Source organism: Eleutherodactylus coqui, chromosome 10 (genome assembly GCF_035609145.1).
Source record: "Eleutherodactylus coqui strain aEleCoq1 chromosome 10, aEleCoq1.hap1, whole genome shotgun sequence".
NCBI classification, from domain to species: Eukaryota; Metazoa; Chordata; class Amphibia; order Anura; family Eleutherodactylidae; genus Eleutherodactylus; species Eleutherodactylus coqui.
The window spans coordinates 113427781-113453467 of record NC_089846.1 but is presented as its reverse complement, the minus strand read 5'-3'; the positions used below and the strand labels follow the sequence as shown (position 1 = coordinate 113453467).

The 25687-nt window shown below is 42.5% G+C and overlaps 1 protein-coding gene across 1 annotated transcript in view; it reads left to right on the top strand.

Annotated features, from left to right (window-relative positions):
- DCX (doublecortin) overlaps window positions 1-21044 on the top strand; it is a 127429-nt gene extending 106385 nt beyond the window's left edge. Inside the window, exons 6-7 of the mRNA XM_066579873.1 lie at window positions 17298-17392; window positions 20420-21044. Coding sequence (XP_066435970.1) covers window positions 17298-17392; window positions 20420-20476 — 152 coding nt within the window. The 3' untranslated portion in view covers window positions 20477-21044. The remainder of the gene's footprint in view (window positions 1-17297; window positions 17393-20419) is intronic.
- Window positions 21045-25687: the final 4643 nt, after the last annotated feature.

Below are 25687 nucleotides of genomic sequence, written 5' to 3'. Positions count from 1 at the left end.
AAATAACCTTAGATTTATAGCCTATAATATCCTTCCTCTCCAGAAAGACATCAAGTCCCCTTTTAAACTCCTCTATGGATTTTGTCATCACTACGTCCTCAGGCAGTGTCGTTGTAATATATACCTCTCACCGATGGACTTCGAGCAACTGTGTCTCTCCACCTCTCTTATCCCATGTGCTATATCAGTGATTTATAAAATACTGTTTCTTCAATGGACTCAGCAGCTTATTCCATATTGTGGGACATGGGAGCAAGAGCTAAGCCAGAGGTTTCCAGAGGCCTAGTAGACCCGATGCTTTCACCTCTCCCACAAGGCAGTAATTGCCACAAGAGCCCAAGAGTTGAGCTTTAAAATCTTTTCTCTGTGATATTGCGTCCCTGTGTCTTTTCATAGAGTTGCCCCATCTTGAGAAATTCATGGATGGCAGTACCTTACATTATACATGATGTGACAGATTTCTCTCGTCTTCATTCTCCTGAGGCAGCATTACTCTTCATGTTCCCCCCGTCTATCTCCATATACAAGCGCTCCCTCATACGACACTTATTACAGGCTGCTAAGACAGTAATACCACTGGAGACCCCAACCACGCCCTGGAGGATTGGATTGCACAGATACAGGACATGGGGGAATTTATTGCCCATACCCCAAAGTCCTCAGCTCACTGTTCGCCTACTTGGTTTCCCTCGAAGGCATTTGAATCCTTAACAACATACCAGAATCTCATACATACCGGGGTGTTCCCTTTCTCCAATGCTTTCTAATGCCATGTTCTGAGCCATCCACTATCATTATTCTCAGTATCAGTGAGGTTCATTCATTTTGGGGGTTTTTATAACCTGCCAATATTAATACATGTTCCATCAAATCTGTTACTGCTTGTTAAATGTTTATTATGCCTCAGGCCTACTTGTTGTATATGACCCTGCCTGGGGTCCTTTGTACCCTTATTTATTATCGCGCCTGGTTGTTCTTCGTGTTACTATGTTCTCGGTACTATTTTGAAAATGACTAAACCATGAATTAGAAAAATGCAAAAAATGAGCCATATAATGGTCAAAGATAGTATTATTCGTCACCTAAAGTCACCTAAAAGTGTGGCTGTGCTTTAGGCATCACTGTTGTTTCTAAAGCTTGTACCAACTGCAAAATTATACAAGGCCAAAGTAGACCCTTATACGCTTCTACTCAACCCACTAGTCCAACCATTTTATTATCTTCTGCCTTTTCACAACTACTACTGGTAGGAGGTATTCATCTTTGATGTGATCTGGAATATTAACCCTTTCCAATCCAATTTGTATCCTGGTTTTCCTAGGGGGCTTACTCTTTTTCTGCTGTTATACAACGGCACAATATGCTGGCTACAGCCAGTAGTGCATGAGATGACACGTTGGATAGGCTCCGACAGCAGGGGGACTGGCAATATTCAGTAAGAGAACCCTGACGGGCGTCTTCCAGCATCAGAGCTGTACAGCCTTAAATCATAATGTCTTTAGACATCAGACAGTGGACAGGAAAGGGTTAAAGGAAGTACTAATATGAGGAATTTTTTAAGAATTGTTAGCTCTACACAGACCCAATTCAATAACTTGTGAAAGGGTCTTCCAAGAATGACACAGATGTTGCAGTTATACAATTCATTTCATTGACCATTGGCAGGACTTGTCCATGCCGTCCTAAAATTTGTGGCCAGAGGCCTCGATATCCACAGGAAATCCCACCAACTTAGTTTATGCCAAATTGACTGGTGGCTATCAGCCCATCCTATTGTATCGCTATGTGTCTCTGAGAGGCTACTCTCTACCACAAACTGCCTGGTCCATATATGGCGTTACGCCAGTCACTTCACATAGGAGAACTGCCCTGTGCCTCGATAGGTCCTCACCTCTGCTATTCCGAATCACAGAATCTCAACTACCCTTCGTTGCAAGCATGCAGCGTGCACTGTGCTAACTTCCAAATGTTTTGCTCTGGAATATACAGTAGGAGTTGAAGTAGTACTCTCATAACAGTTCCTTATACCCCAACATTCCACTCACCCTGCTAGCTTTAAGAAATGGGCCCTTAGTAGGCTCTAGGGCAGCTAGTGTCTATTTGCTTCTAAGTCCAGCCCTTGCCTGGCACTCCCACAGCCCAAGCTATATAGTCTGTGCCACTAGCCCACTGCCTTACTCACGGCACTTGGTCTTGGGCTTTAATTCTGTAAATATACAGCTCCTGCTCCTGCAATCTAGCCGGAGCAGCTTGGGTCCTCGGCTGGTCTTTAAGGGGTTAGTCCTTCTAATAAACTACTGGTTTTTCCCTGCACTGCAAATTAACAGCTTATTGCTCTGCACCATCTCATTGGCTCAATGTCAGTGATTAGCACTGCATGGATCCGTGCCATCGCCAAACTCCTACTGCCGCAAGCTGGCTGCCACCAGGAGACTAACAACACTACCAGGACTTCTTGGCATCATCATGAATAGCGACCCTCTGACCATCACCCATTAAAGAAGCAAACATAAAACAGGTGAACAGTGCAGGTAGGGGTATGAAGATGAAGTCCTCACTTATATGGCTTATATGGACTTCATTTTGTTAGACGTTTTAGTATCTTTTATGATTTTCATGCCATTTTATATGATTTTATCATGATTTATATTAGGTGTCTTCCCTTGTATATCTATACATAATTGTCTCTCCGTGGCGTGAAGCATACCACCATCGTGTATGCATACCACTCCATAGAGACTTATTCCTTGATGCCGCGCTTCCAACCAGGGGTGCATACACGCACTTTCAGTGACGTACTTCCATCTCTGTGTCTAGGTTTGCTGGTGACATCTTGACGTACTCCTACTGATGCACGTCTGGTGCGTGTCACTGGGTACGCTTCCTGCGCTTACACTGATGCCACCTGTGCGTGCAAACCCCTTATGGATGACGGCTGCAATTACCTATAGCTCTCGATGTGTATTCGCAAGGGGGCTTGCCGCACGCTTGTGAACATGTCCCCTCTTTTCTCCTTTTCTTCAAATGGGTCAATGTTGATATATATATATATATATATATATATATATATATATATATATATATATATATACCCTGTTTCCTTATAAATAAGACATACCCTGAAAATTAGACATAGCATGATTTTCCAGAATTTTTGAGGATGCAAAATGATTTTTCAGGCTTTTTGAGGATGCTTGAAATATAAGCCCTACTCCAAAATTAAGCCCTACTAACAGTTAATTTAAAAAGTCAATTTAAATAGTGTCCAGGCAGCTATACATGTAAAAAAGTTGAACCTTTTTGAACAAAAATTAATATAAGACACTGTCTTATGTTTGGGGAAACACGGTGTATATATATATATATATATATATATATATATATATATATATATATATATATATATACGCACATCAAGATTTTTCATTATGAGTTCTTTGAAAAAGGTCAGCCTCTGTACCTTTACTCTCCGAAATGCGTTGCAGGGCAAGTCTGTGATTTCCTTTGGCGGCTTTCATTAAACCTTGGAATGGATCTCCATTCTGATTGACCAGACATTTGGGTTTCCTTTTGTCCACTGCTGGCATAGATAGGGGGCTTTGGGATTTTTTTTCCATTGCCCCCTTGTGACATAATATGGTCTTAAATAAGTTCATGAATTTTATCTACTACTCCCACTGACTGTTCACTGTGTGCCATTTATACACACTTTTTTCTGCACAGGCCTGATTTTCTTCATATTTTCATTGATGAATTTTCAGTCCCGTTCTAAATAAAGATTTTTCTTTAATCCTTGGATTTCGGTGCCGGATCAACCATTTTTTTACGTGGCAATAGTAGAAATTAACAACCAAGGCAACAGAGATTTTAAATGGGAAAGCCACTAGAATACAGTAAAGGGGGTGAGGTTTGCCACACCACCACTACCTTTTACATGTTTCCCCTAACTATGAACTGATTATGAGGGATTCCCTGCAAGAATCTGTTATCAGAGGAAGCAGCCGCTAAGTAATAATGTCCTTGCAGCCACGTAAGCCGTCATTCTGATGTGTCATCAGCTCTGTATATGCATCCATGGTTCCCGAGAAGACTTTATAGTCGCTGCACTGAGATGCCTTTGGCTTTGATTCTATTTTATGAACATTTAAGTCTCACGATTCTGTAATTAATTCTTAATAAAGTACAGTAAGGACATTATTGCCCAAGTAAGCAATTCAAGATGCCTGGTATTGTAATAGTTACAAATTAATCCCTGAAACAAGACAATCTAATCAGCAAGGGATGTTTTCCGGGCTTTAATTTCATGCTTCCTTAATGGAAGGGTTGGAGAAAAGAGGAATGAAAGCGTTTCCACAAGGCTGCGGCAATTATACATGATACAGCGTGTCAATCAGGTCCTGACTTCACATTCTGCTCCCTGGGGCTTCCAAAGATGGCAGCGCCACATAGACGGCAGATGTCATTCTGCGAGGTGATGAAGCCGAACAGTAAATGGATGTTACAAAACCTAATAAAATTACATAGAATTTATGTCAGAAGTGCTAAAAGCTTCCATAGAAGTGCCCACTAGAGATGAGCGAACGTACTTGTTTAGGGCGATTTCGCAATCAAGCACCGCTTTTTTCGAGTAACTGACTACTCGGGCGAAAAGATTCGGGGGGCGCCAGGGGTGAGCGGGGGGTTGCAGAGGGGAGAGACAGAGAGAGAGAAAGCTCCTCCCTGTTCCCCACTGCTACCCCCGCTCCACCACGCCGCCCCCCCTCCCCCCGCCCTCCGAATCTTTTCGCCCAAGTAGTCAGTTACTCGAAAAAGCGGTGCTCAATTGCGAAATCGCCCTAAACGAGTACGTTTGCTCTTCTCTAGTGTCCACGTTACTCAGGGCTCACGCACGCGGTCGTATGCTTGTCTCGGTCCGCAAATACCCAGTCTATTCTTGAGATGAGACTTGCAGTGTTCATTGCATATTCTGCTCATAAGGCCAAATTCACACAGGCGTGTATGCAAAAAATGCACACGGTAGTGCAACATATTTGTGCTGTGATCGAGTCTTTTTTGCACATATTACTGTCATTTTTGCACTGGCAGGGCGATTTCGCATGGGTGCGGCACCAAGCCGATCCCTGATTTAAGATGTTATTTAGCCTAATTAGTTCCAGGTGTGTTCTTTTTTTCCATGAAATCGTGCAGCGTAATATGCAATCAAACAGGTATAGAGTGCACATTTGCGCACCCCCCATAGACCCCTGCATGGCCTTTGGTGCGCAAATGTGCACTAAAATAGAACATGCTGCGTTTTTTTCGCGCACACAGAATGCGCCCCCAAAAACAAAAAAATTTCCACATATTGCGTGCGCAAATTTTGCACACATGAGTCTTCCCTAACAAAAAAGTGCCAGTAACTCTCTTATTCTCCAGAATTTTTGAGGATGCAAAATGATTTTTCAGGCTTTTTGAGGATGCTTGAAATATAAGCCCTACTCCAAAATTAAGCCCTACTAACAGTTAATTTAAAAAGTCAATTTAAATAGTGTCCAGGCAGCTATACATGTAAAAAAGATAAACCTTTTTGAACAAAAATTAATATAAGACACTGTCTTATTTTCGGGGAAACACGGTAATTAGGTTGCACACGGTGAATGGGCCCAGTACTACAGTAAAATTCGCAGATATAAGCAAGATAGTCCACGATTGCGCTCCCATCACAGCGCAATCGTGGGCTTATGTGAAAATTTGCAGAAAATTAAAAGATAGAAGAAAGTGAGAAGATGGGACTTCACCTGGACATCAAGATGCAGAGATCATGACCTTTGCCAACAAGGAAGTCCACATAAAGGTCAACAATAGTAGTTAATAGTTTCCGATTTCTTAGGTTCCTCATTGATCAGAGTGGCAGTTCACAGGCGTTTATTTGTACTCAGGCGTACGGCCATGATGAGTAGTATGGAAGAGCAAAGGTGTCTTGAGGCCCATTTACACGCAAAGATAATCTTTCAAACGACTAAAAGATTGAACGTTTTAGCAATCATTTTGCATAAAGTGTTAATGGACACTAATGTCCATTAACACTTTATCATGGTCATTTGCATGTAAATAGGCCTCCATGAGTTGTTTGCAGAGACCAGCATGTGGGCTGGGCTCTTCACACAGCTGCATTGTTCTCATCAGGAATGCTGGCAGAATACAATGTAATCTCCAGACTCCTGCAGAGAACACAGCATGCGGTCCGTTGAGAGATACTTTATCTCTCTGTGGCTGAACAATGGATTTTAAGTTCACCTTAAAATCATCATTCAGACCAAAAGTGACGATTGCCCATGTTTACATGTAAGAATTATCGCTCATTTGTAGTGTTTGAATTAATTTTGAGCAATAATCGTTGCATGTAAATGGGCCTTTAGTCACCACCAAATGAAGGTCAATCACAGCCATCGTATTCCCGATTGCAACATATAGCTGTGAGATGTTGACATTGAGGGTAGCAGACAGAAGATAAATTGACACTTTCGAGCTGTGGTGTTGGAGAAAGCTTCTACGAATACCCTGGATAGCTAGGGCCACCAACAAAGCTGCCCTGGACCATATCTGCCCAGAAGTGTCCCTGGAAGGCAACATCCCAAGATAGAGACTGACTGACTTTGGACACGTGAAGAGGGCGAACTCGCTGGATTGGTCATTGGTAAAAGGAAACAAGGTGACAAAACACACGTTGGCCGGACACCGTCAAGGAGGACTTGGGAATGGACATCAGGCAATTGAAAGTAGCCATAGAGAAGCACGGAGGGGACTGGCCTACAGAGTATCCAAGAGTCGGACACGACTGAACAGATAGAATTGGAATATGAAAATAACATAAATGCTTAAGAAGATGGGAATGTCTTATTAAGCTTTATTTATATATATATATATATATATACTTCAGAAGTAGAGATGAGCGAGTATACTCGCTAAGGCACATTACTCGAGCGAGTAGTGCCTTAGCCGAGTATCTCCCCGCTCGTCTCTAAAGATTCAGGAGCCGTGGGGGGCGGGGAGCGGCGGGGGAGAGCGGGGAGGAACGGAGGGGAGATCTCTCTCTCCCTCTCTCTCCCCCCCCCCCCCCCCCCCCCCCCCCGCTCCACCCCGCTGCAACTCACCTGTTACCCCCGCCGGCCCCGAATCTTTAGAAATGAGTGGGGAGATACTCGGCTAAGGCACTACTCGCTCGAGTAATGTGCCTTAGCGAGTATACTCGCTCATCTCTATTCAGAAGTCATCCAGTGTTTATAGTGAACAATAATACGGAGCGCTGAGCAGCTGACACGATTATTTTTACAGTGACTTATTTATATGAAATACAAAGTTCATCTGTACTCATAGTTATGTGGGATCATCCATATGAAGAGGGTATACTCCTTACAGGGTAAGGAGAAATAGCTTATCGCTAAATCCCTATACTAGGCTTTCCAGAGAGGAGACACCATCCTAAACAATAGGGATCCCACTCTGGAACTTGCTCTAGAGACCTAACTGCCAAACAGTACTAACATAAAGAGACTGCGCACAGAGGATAGGATAGGACGGGGTAAGGTACCCTGTACTGACAGGATTAGAGGTTACCAGGGATCTCTGTGACCTGCGTTGGGGGTCCGTTATAGGAGCAGGAAAGAGGAATCTACTGGCCAATTGGCTTGTCTTATGATGGAACCGAAAAGCGCTGAACGGACCCCATTGATTAGAACGGGGTCTGTTTGGTTTACGCTCTGGCATGCAGCACTTTTTTTCCTAGTGTTTTGTGCCGGATCTACAAGGGAACTTCTGGACGGAGGGTGCAGCACGGATGTGGAAGAGTCCTTGGTTGACCGTTGATATTTGTTTCAATTTGGTTGGTTTCACATTTAGTGTTTCTATGGAGAAGAAAACTGTCTGGCCAAACATTTGCAGCGCATTTCATATCATCTCACTGACCTGCGGCTATGATTGCTGTCATTTTTTGGGGTGTTTTCTTCTTTTTTTTTTGGTGCTGTGTTTTTGTTTTTTTTTAAATCACAGTATGCTCTAGGTATGGTGTTTTTTTCATAGGGGCTTTTTCCATAAACTTCTCGATGGGGGAAAAAAAAAGTTTGTTAAAAAATGTGTGTATGAAACAAAAAAAAACACCAAAAAAACACCAAAACATTAAATTAATGGCATTTTCTACAAGTTTGAAAAAAGCCACAAAGAACTGTGAAAGATATTTTAGCAAGTTTCTAAAAGACTTTCAATCTGAAATGAAGGAACCTTCTGTTTTTTGGATTATTCATTGCAGTGGTGTTTTTTTTTCTTACCTTCTATTTAAATGTCAGCAGCTGTCTACATCATCTTGGAGATGTGCTGCATTTAGTCGAAAGGTAGAAAAACCATATTCCTTCTGCCCTCTGTATATCTTTCATCCTGTCTTCTTCTGTACATGTCAAGGGCATGGTGATGTTGCTAAAGTCTGGCCTCCAGCAGGCCCGGGCCCGGTAAGCCAATCCTGTAAATACCAAGGTACGTAATATGTTTAGGTTTGCTGTGAGATCTGACATACCGTGAAATCTAAAGCGCTGAAGAATATATGGAGGCTGAATATCCACATTTGAAATATTTCTTGCGACAAATGCCAGGGGGCAAAAGTTCTTTGAAGTCAGACTTGGTTCCTAAAGTAGTGTTTACTTAAAAACCTATTTCTTCTATATAAAATGCTAACCCTGCCTAAAAGCGACCGTGTATTAGTGAGGTACGTATGCCGAGAACATAAGACGTATTGTTGAGGAGCGATAGGAGCTGCGAATCCACTTCATAGACAATACGCAATTTTATAAGAAACCGCCAATGCGACCAGCTGAACAATTCTGCCTAGTTCAACTATATACAATGAATGCATTATGTTATCAGCAGTTACCACAATCCTGAATCACAAAGGTCCATTTACACACACAGGTGTCTTTCAGAAGATTGAAAGATCAGTGATCGTTTTGCATGAAAGTACTAATAGGCACTAATTGCTATTAGTACTTATCAGCTTAATTAGCATGCAAATGAGCTTCTGGGAGCTGTTAAAGAACTCAGCAGGAGGTCTTAGTTCTGTAATCAGCTCCATTGTGCAGCCGCAGGCTTCCATAGGAGAATTCAGCACCATGGACAGCAGACACAGTGTGCTGTCCTGCTTATCAGCTGTTCTGCTGGCAGAGATGACAACTGAGAACAACTGATACAATGTTATCAGCTGTAATAGGCTCTCCCCGGGCAGAACACAATGTGCTGTCCTGCTTATCAGCTGCTCTGCTGGTGGAGATGACAGCTGAGAACAACTGATACAATGTTATCAGCTGTAATCAGCTCTCCCTGGGTAGAGCACAGTGTGTGGTCCTGCTTATCAGCTGTTCAGCTGAAGAAGGTTTTCAAACAGAATTGTCTGGCAGAAAACTGAAAGATGTGCACATTTAGACACAAAGATTATTGCTCAAAAGATGGCTTTTGAGTACATTTTAAGTGAAATTTGATGTGTCTAAATGGGGCTTAAGCATATTTATGTAGTGCAAATAGTTTAGTAGATAATGCTGCCTTCACGTGAGCATAAGCGTATTTGCGCACGCCTCAGCACATTGTATTTGCGTACTGATCAAGGCTTTTTTGTACGCATATCAGCGTATCTTATTGTGCTTTTTTTTGCCTGTAGGGCATGTCCATTTGCGTGCGGCAAACAAACGTAACAATTAAAATGGCTAATTTGCTCCAGATGTGTTCTTTTTCCAGTGGAATTACGCCGTGTTTCACACATCTCCCTGCGTATTGTGCGTGCACCCGCCCACCTCCCATTGACTTTTATGGGGCCCCCTGGTGCGCAAATATGCAGGAAGATAGAGCACATTCAATTTTTATTTTTTTGCAACTGAAATATGAGTGCAAAATATGGAAATGTGAATGAACCCATTGAAATCAATTTTCTGTGTCTTGTATGCGCAAGTATGCAAATACTATAACCCATGGATTTCAATGGGTTCGTTCACATGCGTGTATTTTTCCGGCGCGTCTTGATTGCGCATTTCGTTTCGCCTTAAAGCACCTTTAGGATCACTTTCTGCAAAAACTCACCTCTGAAGACTTAGGGTTGCATCAGACGTCTGGCTGTAGCCCCAACTACGAAGCGTAGTTGTGCCTGAATGAGGGAAATTTCTTTCCCTTAGCCGCCGTTCAAACTCTGCGCCAAAGCACAGGAGTTTGAAAAACATTGGGTCCTACCCTATGTTTTCCGTACGGAGTTAATGCTATATCCAGGAACGATAGGGCAAGTCCTGTCTTTTCTCAGCCATACCATTAATGGGCGAGAATTTCGATGGTGAAAACGAAACCACTGAAATCAATTGAAATCAATGGTTTCGTTTTGTCCCGCTATGCGGCTGTGATTATCACAGTCATAGAAGGGGAGAAAAACACGTTAGTCTGAAACTACCCTTAGTTGGTGTAGAGCATGTGCAGCTTGGACAACCTCCACCGTTGGGTAAACATTGCAGGATGACGCAGGTAGGGGATCAAACTTGTTTGTCAAGGCAATGGAGGAGCTGTTTTCTCAGCGCCAAACATTATGTCTTTTTAGCCTGGTTGTCCTTTGTCATGCTTAACTAAGTACTAAAGAAAATACTTTGTTACTGGGAATACTGGACACATAGAGGAATAAACCAGAAGTTACACTTACAAGGAAACATAGGTACCCGCATTCTTCCCCCCTTTTCAGACATGGTGCTGCTTCAGTCTGAGTTTTCATAAGTTTTCCTTGCATTGTTTGTTTTGCAGTGTCCCCTTTAGTGAATGAAATCTACATAGTGCTTGTTCTCTATTGGGAAAAGTGAATCTTAGATTACAAAATGGTAAAGGAGTAACCCAGTGGTTGGAGGCATCTTTGAAGAATTCCTTATCCGTAATCTTAAAAGGAGCTATGTAGTTGCAAGTTATTGTAGTTGCAAGGATCTGCTGCCAAGGTTTGATCAGCTGTTCTCTAGGCTGGTGCATGGAGCTGAATTTTGCAGGAAGTAGATAGCTCCATCCCCACTGCAGTGGCCCATCTTGGTATTGCAAGTTCCATCCATTTCAATGCAAATTAAGCCTGCAATACCAAGCCAGGCCACTATAGTGGGAATGGAGCAGTTTACTTCCTACAAAAATCAATTCAGAGAATAGCTGATTGGTGGGTGTCTGTTGCCAGAGCCAATCTACTATTAATGACCTATCTTAAGTATAGGCCATCAAGAGTTTACAGTTGGACAACTCTTTTAATGAATTTTTTTGTCCACTGGAAAAAAGGTCTGCTTTTTGTCTTTTTGAAATTGTCATTACAGATATGCTTGTCACAGTTGTGGTTTTGTGTGTTGTCAAGAAATCGGATGCTTGAATCATTTCTCTTTTTTTTACTTTATGATGTCATAGACATTGTCGGATGTGCAACAAACTAGTCTTGAAAAAAATGTTCATGCAAATGTACACAAAGCAGTTCCTAGGGAAGTCGGTCAATAGGGCGAACATCAAAAATTCCCCCCCACTCCTCCTCCCGAGTATACCAAAGGATTATACCCTGTTTCCCTGAAAATAAGACACACCCTGAAAAAAAGAAATAGCATGATTTTCGAGAATTTTTGAGGATGCAAAAGGATTTTTCAGGCTTTTTGAGGATGCTTAAAATATAAGCCCTACTCCAAAATTAAGCCCTGCTAACAGTTAATTTAAAAAAGTCAATTTAAATAGTGTCCAGGCAGCTATACATGTAAAAAAGTTAAACCTTTTGGACAAAAATTAATATCTTTTAATATCACTGTCTTATTTTCGGGGAAACACGGTAGTAGCAATCAAACAATAGCATTAATGACAATCCTTGTGGGACTAAATACATATCAGAATAAATGGGAATAAAGTTCATTTAATGCAATGAAAAATATACACAGGTCAAAAAATAAAACCAATTTTTGTTTTATTTTGTAAAAGTGAAATACAACCACACACACTGTATTACTGAAATCATCATGTCATGTGTAATTACCTCCATACGCTACTGAACAAAACTGACTATACCAAGGCTAACATTACCAAAAATAACAGGATTTAAAGGGCTAAATTGTACCACTACACCATAATCACATATTACCTCCACATAGTGACAGTAATAACACCATACTGTTACTGAATAACCAACTGCAAAGATCAATGATAGTAATAATAACACTATATGAGGGTCAGTATTACCTCAAAAGAGTATAGCAGTGCATACTAGTTCTACACAGGCCCTCTGCAGACTGTATGAGTGATTAAAGTACAGTTATTTCCAGTGATCACAGGTGATTTCCCCTCTGACAGAGGTTATTCACTGTTCTTTTCCTTCTCCATCCAGCCCAGACCACCATAATAACTTCTCCGGTCACAACTTGTCTATGCAGAATCTGACACACAGACATCTTTGACGCCTCAATTTTCCAGCCTCTACATGATCTCTCCATCCATAGTGCTTCAGACAGTAATAATATCATGTGCCCTACATAGCAATAGTATCTAATTTTGTACTCGCTGTAGGTCTTACACAGTAAGTGTTAATATTGTGCCCTCTTATATGCTACAATTCAATAATAAAGCTCTTCATGGTCTCCATTCAGTAATAGTGTCCCTTATGATGACTCCCTTTAGTAACAATGACCCACATGGCCTCCATTTAGTGTTAACAATTGCCGTCTCAAAGCCTAGGTTTACTAATGCCTCTTACAGCCCCTCTCTAGGAATAATGATGCTTCCAATGACCCTTTTTAGCAACAATGATGCCCCTTTATAGGAATAATAATGCTCTTTATGGCTGCTTTATAGTAAAAATAATGCTCCCCGTGGCATCTATATATAATAATGCCTCTATAGCCCCATTTATAGTAGTAATAATGCGCCCTTGGCCACATTAATAGTAATAATAATGACCCATGGCTCTGTTTACAGTTATAACCGTGTCCCCATGACTCCATTTATGTACATGTTTAAAGGAAAAAAACATATATACTCCCTTTTCCCCTCCTGCTCGCAGCCTTAGCACTCTGCATCACCCATGCTGGCCCCATGCTAAGCAATACTGGGCACTGCGGTCACGGATAACTCTACATGGCAGTGACCAGAGTGACGTGGGAGAGGTGTGTATATGACTATTTTTTTAACCGAACTTCCGATTTGCTGCACCCTTGTTTCCTCACGCCCTGGGTGGTTTCACCCTCCATTCGGTGGTAGAAAGGGGCATGCACCTAGAATAACCCAAATAAGATCTAGCCTTTATGCATAATGGGTATCATTACAGCAGTCAAAGACTCTGTACTGCCGCTGCCAGACTGGAGATTCAGGCTGGGTGAGTGTAATGCCTGTTGGGGTGCTGCCCGGCCAGCGGGCCACATAAAATAAGACGATGGACTAGATTCTGACCGCAGGCCTTGTGTTTGACATGTGTGATTTGGAGGATCCCCTAGTATGGAGCATGTAGATAGGATATATTTTTATGGATATGTGCAATCATATGTTCTGCTTGTGCTTTGGCCAGGAGGGCACAGCATGCTTTCTTAATTCATTTCAGGAGGCACAGCATCTGTTTTAATTAATTTCAGGGGCCATGGCCTATGTAGTAATTCATTTAAGGGGCCCATCTATTGTATTTTATTTCAGAGGGTATGGAATTTGTTGTAAGTAATTTCTGTGTGCATAATGAGTAGTACTATTTTAGGTGACACAATATCTGGGGCTAATATTTTCAAAGGAGACAAAAATATCTGTGTCATAAATTCTACAGAGACAAGACACCACTGGAGAAGTCAAGAAGATCTGGAGCAGATAGAGAAGAAAAGGACTGAGTCTAATTAGAGGAAATCACCTATGAATCACTCACTGTCATTGTGTATTCTGTCTCTGACTGTATTGTATCGGTATTGTGATTATATGTGAGGTCCGCAGCATTCTAGTATGTTGAACTACAACTGTCAGCTTATCCTTACTATCCATAAGATCATACTCAGGCCCTGATATCACCATAGATTGGCGGCTGGTGATGGCTGAGAAGAAACATTTTGAGAAGTCCCAGTCTACTGGATTTATCCAATAGCTGACAGCTAATCATGCTCAGCATCCTCGTTCCTTGGCATCTCTTCAGCTCCGAGAGTAAATCAAAATTTGTTGCAGTATGCATTGCGCGCCAATATTTTTCTGCAGTGTGTGTTGGGAGGTGGGGGGAGGGGTTGACATTACATGTGGGCTGGTGGAGTCTGTGTGCCAGGACTATTTTTTAGTCCCAGTTTAGCCCTATAGCCGTCGCTTTCTTCACCAGTAATCTTTCTGCAGCATGGAGTTCTATTCCAGAAATCTGATAATGTGTTTACATCTCGTTTTGTATTTCATCTAAGTATTCCGTCAGAGTTTACGCCTAAATCCCCTAAAACGGCCATTGACCACCACTGATGAAAGCTACTGAGACAACGACCATTCACCATTTTTCGTCAAAAAGAATAACCTGGCGCTTCACACTATTCTATCTGCCTCAAAATCTCGGAAACAAATGTAAAGCTGCAGAAATGATGACCCACTGGGCTCCGTTTCAGCAACTTTCATCTATAGTTCTGTTTAGGTGTCATTTTTGGGGAGATTTAGACATAAAGCCCAACAGAGCTGTAGAAAGGGAAAAAAATTCATAGTTTTCTTTAAGTTTTAAAGCTAGCTTATGTCCCAGCACACCGCCGCTGCCCACCCTGCTCACCTTTTGGTGGGGCAATAGTCGAGCGCCACTGTCATACTTACAATGCGCTCCACAGCTCGCTTCCTGTAGTTTGCCCGTAGGGTTTGCACACCATCCCTCCCCTTCTCTTAAAGGGCCAACATGCTTCTAAACTGGTTCTTCTCTAATCACCACTGAGCTCTGGATATATTAGGCATTTTCCTCCTATGGAAGATTTCCAAGCAATTGGTTTCAATCTTATTTGTGACCAGACCTCCATTTGTGTGTATTCCGGTTCTGACCTTTGCCTGTTCCTTGACTCGTCTGACTTCTGTGCTCCTGACCTCGGCTATGTTCCTGGACTTTGCTGTCTGCTGCTTCCCTTGACCTCTGCTTGGATACCATTGTTGAGGTTGTGCTGCCAGCCCTGACCACTGCTAATCACACAGATAAGCCACTGTTCAGACCATTAGGTACCGTGCCTCGGCTCCGTCTGCCTCAGCCACACAACCAAGATTAACTTGCGAGTGACAAAAACCAAATCCTTATTAAAGGGGTCAAGGGTGAAAACAGGGGTTCCACAACTACTGCCTCCTTAGAAAGCCCAAAGTCAAATTGGTGTGTGGCAAGGGGAATCCACGTCCGCTTATCTGACAGCTTAATTTGAGCTGGTAAATTGTACTGCTTTTGTGTGTTAAGAGGAAAAATAGCAAGTTGTGATTCCATTTGACGCACAGACTCTTGGTCAGCCATTCTGTCGTCTGGGCATCAGAGACTTTATGATCATTGGCAGAAGTTATTTTTGCATGGAAACTTTGTGCTGGATCAGACGGACAGTTATTACAGATTTTTTGGCTATTCTGTTTCAATCAAAAGCAGAGCCCTGAAGATCCAGTCAGTATAGAGCGGGTGCAGTCTTGCCGAATTGGCAAGCTGCAGAGATGGCTGCATGCGCCAGGATGACCCGCATAGAGGCCAAACTTGTTTACTTGGCAAAACTATGGATAAACTGGTTTACTGAAGGTCAAAAAACTATTTGTCTAGCCTGATTATCCCTAATGCCATAACCCTCCTGGTAGAACTGCTGCAGTAAGAGAAATACTGGTCATACAGAGGAACAAACCAAAAGTTACTTATTTGTAGAGGAGGAGTATCCTTATGGGAAGAGCAGTGACAGAAGGACTAAACTGAAATAGAGGGAAGAAGTACACACAAAACTTACCACCTTGGATTCAGTGATAGAGTTACAGATTTGGGGGCTGTCCAAGGAGGCAGGTGACAGGTTCTGCAAGGGTGGACATACCTCCTGGACAGCCAAGAATGGAATAAAATAAAAAAAACAGCCTATACTCACCCCACTGCTCCGTCCTTCACTCTCTTCCAGGTAATGCGATCACATGTAGCATAGCACCTGACTTTTGCAGCCATTCACTGGCCTCAGTCATACCAATGCTAAGGCTAGGGATTGACCGCAGTGATCATGTGATGGGATCAAGCTACCCGGAGGTAAGTGGGGGTCCAAAGTGCTGCACAACTTAGCAGTGGGGGGAGTGAGAGAGGTGAGTGTAGGCTTGTATTTTACTGTATAAAAGTGGCATTGAGTGGGAGCGTTATATACTGAGTGGGGGCACAAGGGCACGTTATTACCGCATGGGGGCATAAGGAAGCATTATTATGGAGTGGGTGCACTATTACTGGGAGGGGACATAAAGATTGTGACTTGCTATAAAAAGGTATGGTCTAATGGAGAAAAATAATTCCCACTATGAACACCAATAGAATTGTCCCTCTCTCCATTGTTCAAGAGTTAGGGAAAACTAGCCGATGAAAATCCACAGCAGCAAAGCATAAACTGAAAGACGGCAGCAATAGCAATCAACTTGTGAGCCCTGAAAGGCGAAGCCGTGTTCTCTTATGCCCTTGTCAATGATCCTAACTAGAAATGAGTGAAGGCACTCGGTTCGGGTGTTTTTGCACTCGAGCACCGCTTTTTCCGAGTAACTGACTACTTGGACAAAAAAATTCGGGGGGCGCCGGGGGTGAGCGGGGGGTTGCACAGGGGAGTGGGGGGGGGGGGGGGAGAGAGAGAGAGAGCTTCCCTCTGTTCCCCACTGCTACCCCCTGCTCCACCACGCCGCCACCCGAATCTTTTCGTCCGAGTAGTCAGTTACTCGGAAAAAGCGGTGCTTCAGTGCAAAAACACCCGAACCGAGTACCTTCGCTCATCTCTAGTCCTAACTTATATAATGGCGTCTTATAATGTGTCACATGATTTTTACAAGACTCCTTATTGGCTGTTCAGTTTCACTATTGACCACAAGCAAATCTAAAAAATGTTCCATTTTCCCAAACCTCACAAACGCGGTGATTTCACTGTGAATACTGAGCCCAGCTCGTCCCCAGCTGCGGGACACAAGGGATGTTGGTGCATAAGGGCTTCTTTTGTTTCTACTACTGTTATAATCTACATTTACATTATTAGTGGGATTTCGGATTCATTCTTCATCAATGATCATAGACAAGTGAAGGCTGAGTAATAATTCATACCTACACATTATATTGTAAATTTGTGTTCCTGTCGTTACAGCTAATGGAACTTCAAGCAGTCAGCTATCCACACCTAAATCCAAGCAGTCTCCAATCTCCACCCCAACGAGTCCTGGAAGTCTTCGCAAGCACAAGGTATTATGTTTTTTCTCCTAAATAAGTGTTATTTATATAAGTAAAGGCGTTGTCCGGGATTTTACTATGAACGATCTATATCTTGACATGCGCTCAGTAATGATGAACAGGCAGAGCTTAGACACCCGCTGGCCAAACATTGATGGCCAATTCTGAGGATAGGTCATCAATAATAAAGTCCCAGACAACCCTTTTTAAGCCTAACTGAATATATAACCAGAGATGAGCAAGCATACTTGCTAAGGCAAACTACTCGAGCGAGTAGTGCCTTATGCGAGTACATGCCCGCTCATCTCAAAAGATTCGGGTGCCGGCGGGGGAGAGCGGTGAGTTGTGGGAGTGAGCAGGAGGAAGGGGTGGGGGGAGAGTGAGAGAGAGATCTCCCCCCCGTTCCTCCCCACTCTCCCCGCCGCCCCCCGCCGCCACCAGAATCTTTTGAGACGAGCGGGCAGGTACTTGCATAAGGCACTACTCGCTCGAGTAGTTTGCCTTAGCGAGTACGCTCGCTCATCTCTATATATAACTTTATTTGAATTTCATGAAGAATTCAAGGTTCAAACAAGTGTTTTGCTAGAACATTTTGGGCTCACATTATGGACGAGTGTCCCAGCCCGACTGCTGGTCTTCAAACCCAAACTCTAAACATCATACAGATCTATAATACTCTGGCTTTGGGTCAGTAGATCTGTGGTCGAAATGGAAAAATGCACCCATAATGCGCTCATCTGAAACTGGCCCAAGGTTAAGTTCATATGCAGCAGTCATGTGTTACAGAAAACCATGCGGGTATGCGATTCTACCGCAAATCGGTGGGGTTTTCACGTTGATTCTGAATGGCTTTGCCGGTTTTGCTGGTAGACAGTGTTACCTGCTCTATTCAGTGGTCATTAACAACTTATTTGATAACCACATCTATTTGCGGTAAGGCCACATGCCGGCATTATTTTTGGCCAGCTAAGTGTGAACTCATTCTAAATGTAGAACTACTTAGACAATATTTAATAGGAAAACGTATGTATCAGATAGGGAAAATGTAATTATTTGCTACAATGGAAGAATTTACTTTAAATAGTTTACTTTATTAAAGTGTTGTGCTAAAGCATCATCTCCGTACCCACATATATTCTACTGCTAAGTCAATACTGTATTTAAGCCTCTGCTGTGAAGAATCTAGTTCTGTGGTTCATCCTCTCTCCAAGTTCTGTATTCTGCTGGTGACCTGATTGTGTGATCGGTAATATCATGTCAGCATGATGATGTCATCTGGATTCAGTCACATGATCAGCAACATTGCTCTCCATGGTGAGCAGTAATTTCCAGTCCTTGCAGCAATATGATATAAGTATTACTGATCACATGATCAGGTCCACCAGCTGATGAGTCACAGGATAGGGAATAAGGCTAGTTTCACAACTGTATTGGAATCTCCGGTCGGAGGTTCCGTCACAGATACGGCTCCAAATACCGAAAGAAAAAGCACTGCATGCAGCACTTTTTCTTCTGTCCAAAACAGGGCAGCTGGGTGGAAAGTAGATGGACCCCCATTATAATCAGTGAGGTCTGTCCAGTTTTGTTCAGTTCGGTCTAGAGATGGAGCTGCTCAGTCGCAGGGATTTCCCTTACCTGCTTCCGGTGGAGACATACTGCACTAGTACCACAGTGCCGTCAGAATGAATGGAGTACTGGGCACACACGTAACATAGTAACATAGTATGTAAGGCCGAATGAAGACATTGTCCATCTAGTCCAGCCTGTCTATCCTACTGTGTTGATCCAGAGGAAGGCAAAAAACCCCAAGGCCAGAAGCCAATTAGCCCTTTTGGGGGAAAAATTCCTTCCCGACTCCCTAATGGCAATCAGACTGTTCCCTGGATCAACCCTTAATAGTTCCTACCTGCCTGTATACCAGGATTGACACTTAACCTAATATTTATATCCTGTAATATACTTCTTCTCCAGAAAGACATCAAGTCCCCTTTTAAACTCCTCTATCGATTTTGCCATCACCACTTCCTCCGGTAGAGAGTTCCACAGTCTAACTGCTCTTACGTGCAACCTCCGCTCCATTCATTTCAGTGGGTCTAATGCTGTTTCAGCTGTGAGACCCCCTCCGATCAACAACAAGTAATTGCACATAGAATTCAATGGGAGGTGCACAGATCCGCAAGCGGATGCATGAAACACCGCGCAAAGCTTCAAAAAAAAAGAACACATCTGGACCTCACTGGTCTTTTCATCCACGGGAAGGGTGTGTACCGCACGTCGTGTGAACTGGCCCTGTGTAGACATGCGTGCAAATGTACCACATCCAACCTCGTTCATGGGCAATACCTTGCTTTGGCGAATGTATTTGCACATACAGTCGTGTGAAGCCGCCCCTATACTGTGTTTCAAACATCTCCTTGAGTAATACCTGTTTATTTGCACATCCCATTTACCTCTGGTGTGCAGGAAAATAGAACATGTTCTATCTTTTTTGTACGGCCGGAATGCGCACGCAAAATACGTAGATAACCATGAACCCATTGAAATCAATGGGCTCTATCCACTGCGTATTTTGCGCATGAAGTTCGCACTTACAAATACGCACACATACAGATATATCCATGTGAATCCGGCCTTAAACATATTTAAAAATTACAAGAAGGGACAAAAAATACCCTGAAGAGATGAGTTACGGTCTGTGATTTCGGTGCTTGTACCCACCTATGAATGAACCCCCACTAGTAGGGCTTTGTGTTTTGGTAGAACCATTTCCTTCCCCAAAATCTCACTTTCCACCTCCTTTTCTCCAATTCGTATGGGCTACAATCTGTTCGGAATCCATAATACCCAAGCGCAGGCTAACATAGTGAGGCAACATCAAAATGATATCGCCAGCTTCAATGGTGCCTAGCTGTCAACCGGTTCTACGCGACTTAATATCTGGTGACTTGAAGTGGTGGTGAGGAGATAAGACATCATGTCTGGTTCTTTGCGCTGATTTTCTTTGGAGTTAACAATTGGCGCTCTTGTTTCTTCCTACAGGATCTATACCTTCCCCTGTCCCTGGATGACTCGGATTCTCTTGGAGACTCCATGTAAAGATTTGCGGTGTATCGTATCCCCCACGAGGAGGATCATACGGCAGAACACATCAGACCTGCACTTTGGTGCTTTTTAAAGGATCCAATTACAGCGTTCACTGTTATTTTTATTTTTATGTGATTTATAGTTTGTGTCATGAATTACATGTGACCCAACCTGACAGGGATAACCAACTGTTTTATAGTGATGAAGCAGGCTTCAAAATGATGTACTGTATGCATGTGAGTCATTCTTGAGTTGACCCTAGTACCCAACATGGCGCCTCCGATGGCAATTCTCACCAGCTTTTATGAATTGCATCGTTCTGTAGTAACAATCCGGGCGCTTGTAGGGTATATTGGGAAATGTTGAGAGTATGTTGTGGATCATTTTGTATGTTTTATATTGATAACCGAGATTTCCCCCCCTTTTACATTCTGTAGCGAGAATTCAATTCAGTTTACTCAATGACTTATGGGTTTTTACTGAGACGGACTGCGCAATGTTCCTCGCCCCTTAGCACGAAGAATTAGAAGACCATTTGTATATGCTCAAGTCATTGGGAGGACTTTGTAAGTAGTTTAGGTCATTGCATTGTATGAGTATTCCCATCAGTGGAAGAATAAATACAACTGCACCCCCCTCCTCCTTATGGCTCACCTATCTTTGAACTGAGTATAATGAACCATTACCACTTTAATATTTACACGGATGTCAGATTTGGGAAGTCAAATTAATAAGCGGAAAATATTTCTTAATACAGTTTAGGGAGGGACGGACTGAGGCACCAGATGGCCTCCTTACTTCCTCAGCACAATTCCAGTCCCTTCCCTTACAATGAGTTTGCCTCTGTCACATGCTATTAGAATCCAGATTCTTGTCTTGTACCAACCACCGACGACTCCCCGGGAGCAGATGGCAAAAATCTCATCATAATAGGACACAACTCTGAGCATTATTAATCAGGTTGTTTTTTTTTAGAAACGGGCATTTATATGCTTTGTTTCCTACCATTATGGGCATAGAGTTATTATACGAGAAGAAGTATCAATCGTAGAAGTATCAATCGATCATTCAACTCCCATTTCCAGGAGACAAAACACAACCAAACTCTATGCAATAGTAATATTTCATGGTAATTCAAGTGTACTGTCAGAATTTATATACAGAACTGCAGCACAGTAGACGGGAAACGGCAAAAAATGGCGGATTTTGCAGATAAAACACTTAAGCTATAAATATTTATTAATTAAAGTCAATGCAGATTTATGTGGCAGTAGCATATAGAAAAGAGGAGGCATGAGGTCCAGCGCTTCTCCTTACTGTGGTGGTTAGCTCTACAGGGAAGTATCCCTTAGGCCGGCTTTACATGGACATATTAGTGCTCTTATTTGCACATGCAATACACTGTGAATGTGTATTTGCGCCATAATGTTTCCCATTGAAAACAATGTGGGGTGTGTAAATGCTCGCGCAATACGGAAGGAGGTGCGCTAAACACTGCGTAATTGGACAGGGAAAAGAACACATCTGGAACGCATTAAGACTAATTAGTAGAGATGAGCGAACGTGCTCATTTAGAGTATCGCTTTTTTCGAGTAACTGCCTACTCGGGCGAAAAGATCCGGGGGCGCCGGCGGGTTGCGAGGGGGAGAGACAGAGAAAGAGCCTTCTTGTTCCCCCCTGCTAACCCCCACTCCGCGCCGCCGCCTCCTGCCCCCCGGTGCCCGCCGAATTTTTTCGCCTGAGTAGGCAGTTACTCGAAAAAAGCGATGCTCGATCGAGTAATTGCTCTAAACGAGCATGCTCGCTCATCTCTAATAATTAGCCATTAAAAACCATGCGTCTTTGTGTCCCACGTGCAAATGTACATGTACTGTGGGCAGAAAAAGTTCTGTAAAATACGTTATTGGATGCACAGAAACGCATCGGTCATTCCACAAAAACACTGCACTCATGCGCGAGCAAATACAGATATGCTCATGTGACGTCGGCCTTAAAGCAGTCTTCTGGGATACATTTTTTTCTTTAAAATCAGGTCTACCTTGTGTAGAAATAATAAACCCGCTCATACTTATCTCTCCTATCTCTCCGCTTATCCCCTGCCGGTAGGTTTAGGTCTCCGCTATGATGGGTTTACAGGTTGCTACAGCCAATGACAGAACTAAGCACTTGATTGCTGAGCTGTCTTCTTGGCTGCAGCAGCCTGTGACAAGTCATACACAGGCTGCTGCAGCCTGTAAGGAATACGTGACAATGGAGACCTGAGATGACCATAGAGTGGTGATTTATGAGCTACTTTATTTTTTTTTACACATGAGGAAACTGATTTTAAAGAAGAAAATTTATCTCAGAAACCTCTTTAACATAATGCACTGCAGCAATAGCAGTAACATAGACATCAGAACTGAGAAAGGAGACAGCATAAGGACACTCTAATTTTGATTTTGCAAAGTGGTGGGGTTCAATGTAGAACAGGTCCTAGTCTGAACCTCAAGGGTATCTTCACCTGTGGCAGGTTTGACTGAAAATCAGTTCCATTCACTTGAGTTGTGCTTTGAGTTGTGGTGGTTTTAGCATCAGGCACATGGAGTTCTGTAATTTCCATGTAGATGAATGGGACGGGCACTAACATTTCTGCATTTAATCTGCCACATGAGAAAATGCCTTTAAGGAGGACCTGGGAATGCTAGTGACAGGTAGTGACTGGTTGGGGTCTACTAAAATGTTTCATCCATAGAAGAAGCCAACAGAAAGGTTCAGGTTATAATTGTTGAGGGTTAGAGAAGCTTTGTTCAGGTGTTTTTACGTTGCAGTTGCTATGTTAATTCGTTAAATGGGTTAAACATATAATCGAACAGTTATGTAAGAAGTAAGGAACTGTATTATAGTGACCCTCACTCAAGGACTGCTCTTCGGTTTAGCCGTTTCACTGAATTATGTCCCAAATTTTGGCTCGTTCTGAATTATTTCAAACTGAACTTGAAATCCATAAAAAGCCCTAAAACAAGTGCTGAACACGTGGTGGGGCCTCCTCAATGCCTCTAGCTCAGTGGTTAGCAACGTTGCCTTGGCGTCGAATGTTCAAATCAGACCGAGGACGACATCTGTATGGAATTTGAAAACCATGCAGATGGCATCTTAGGTTCAAATTTGACCCAAGACAACAATGCTAACCACTGAGCCATCAAGTTTCTTCCTTCTCTGAAGGAGGAGGGGCAGAAGGAGAAGAACAAGGAAAAGAAACACAGAGAGAACATATAAACTCCATGGAGGTTACTGTTAGTCAGATTTGAACCTAGGACTTCAACATTGTAAGGCAACACTGCTATCCACTAAACCCTCCGCTCCTTCTTCCTTTTTGAGAGGCAGAGAAGAACAAAAAAACATAAAGAGAGCATACAAACTCCATGCAGATGTTGTCCTTGGTCCGATTTGAACTTAGGACTACAGCATTAAAAGGCAACAGCACTAGCCACTACACCACCATGCTCCTTCTTCATTTTTTCTTTTTCCTTCTCCAGAGGAGGAGAAGAACACAAAGAAGTACTCGTTTTAGGGCATCTTTCTAAATGAATTTTCGGTTCAGGAGAGATGAACCACCTGAGGACCTAATTTTTAACATAGTTCGACCCGAATTCGGATTCTACAGGTTCAGTTCACTCATCTCAAGTCACAAGCATCTCAAAGAGTAGTCAATGACACAAAAACGTATTGGTTTCTAATACCTACATTAATGTGATATAAGGGAACACCTATTTTTTGGAGTAGATGCGTGCATACCATATACCAACACGTGAATTAAGACCTGTAGTTGGTATATATAAATGGCTAGCCGGATTTATATGTTGACCATAGTGAGTACTATACACCCTGAAGATTTCATTTGGACGAGGGTTGATCACATGAGGAAAGGGACTGCCATTATTAACAAAAATCGGAATTCTGGAGTTCTGCATATGAGTATATGAATATAGAATGCTGGTTTACCATGACATATACCATGGAAACAATGACTGCCTCCATTTATATTGTACATCTGGTGCTTTTAAATAAACCTGCCATTTGGTTAGTAGTAGCATGTGCTAAACTGTCTGCATTGTTGTTTAGTGGATGTTGCTACAAGTGCCTTATTGCCATATAAATCAAAGCAGGGTATAAAGTCTACAAAAAAGGTCCGTGCTATACTGCGACTTGCTGCTGCCTGGTAGACAGGATCAGTGCTGCCCCAGCAGTGGGAGGAGAACCTACCGGGTTGGCCTGACCCTATTGTAATCCAGTTTTAGTCAACTGCCACTTGCCTTGTGCCCACTCTGAGACTCTTGCTTGGCATACCTCAGTGTTAGAGGAGGAACCACAATGGTCAAATTATGACTTATTCCTAGGACAGCAGAAGTCGTCTTATAGCCCAGACCTACCTTTCAATAGCATGTCTTAACATCTGTAGCCATACAGTTCCATTACCAACATGTGTGAGCCAGCCCTGCCCCTTTGTCAACAGTATAGTCCCTAATGAACCCTGCGTGTCTATGTCACGGTCACTCCTGAAAACATTGTGATTCTTTTCATCTATCGGAATGCTTTTGTAACCTTTTTATAACCTTTATTTTTGGACTGTGGTTTCTCTGGAACACATTTTATAAACTCCATGTTTTTCATTTTTGCAGAATCTCTAGTGAGAAAACGAATTTACTGAATTTTCTCAGCAGTTTTTCCAATTTTCATCCATATTTGTGAAATCGGAAAGGTCAATTTCCATCTCTTTTGATATTTGCTTTGTATGAAATATCAATATTGATTCTGTACATCAGCACATCTTTTGCTAAAGGTACCGCAGGAGAAACAATTTTTGAAACATCATTATACTTTATACTATTAGAATATTTCTTATTCATTTGCGTTTTATACAATGCATCTTTATACAATGCTACATGGTGCTTTCTATGGGCCTATGTGCATTAACGGATAGGTTGATGTGATAGAAACCTAATAGGATCAACTGACTAAGAGTATAGATAAGAATGGCCAGAGGATGGACTAAAGCAGAAAGAAGTTACACTATTATGAGGGGTAGTGAAAGAAGTTCAAACCAAACCGGAAATTCACCAAAACCCCTAAAACTGGTGTATAACACTAAGAGCCATAAAGATCTCTGTATAACATTCTGAGTGTGTTATACGGGTCTTTATGGCACTTACATAGAGTTATGCACTGGTTCAGGACTTGTGT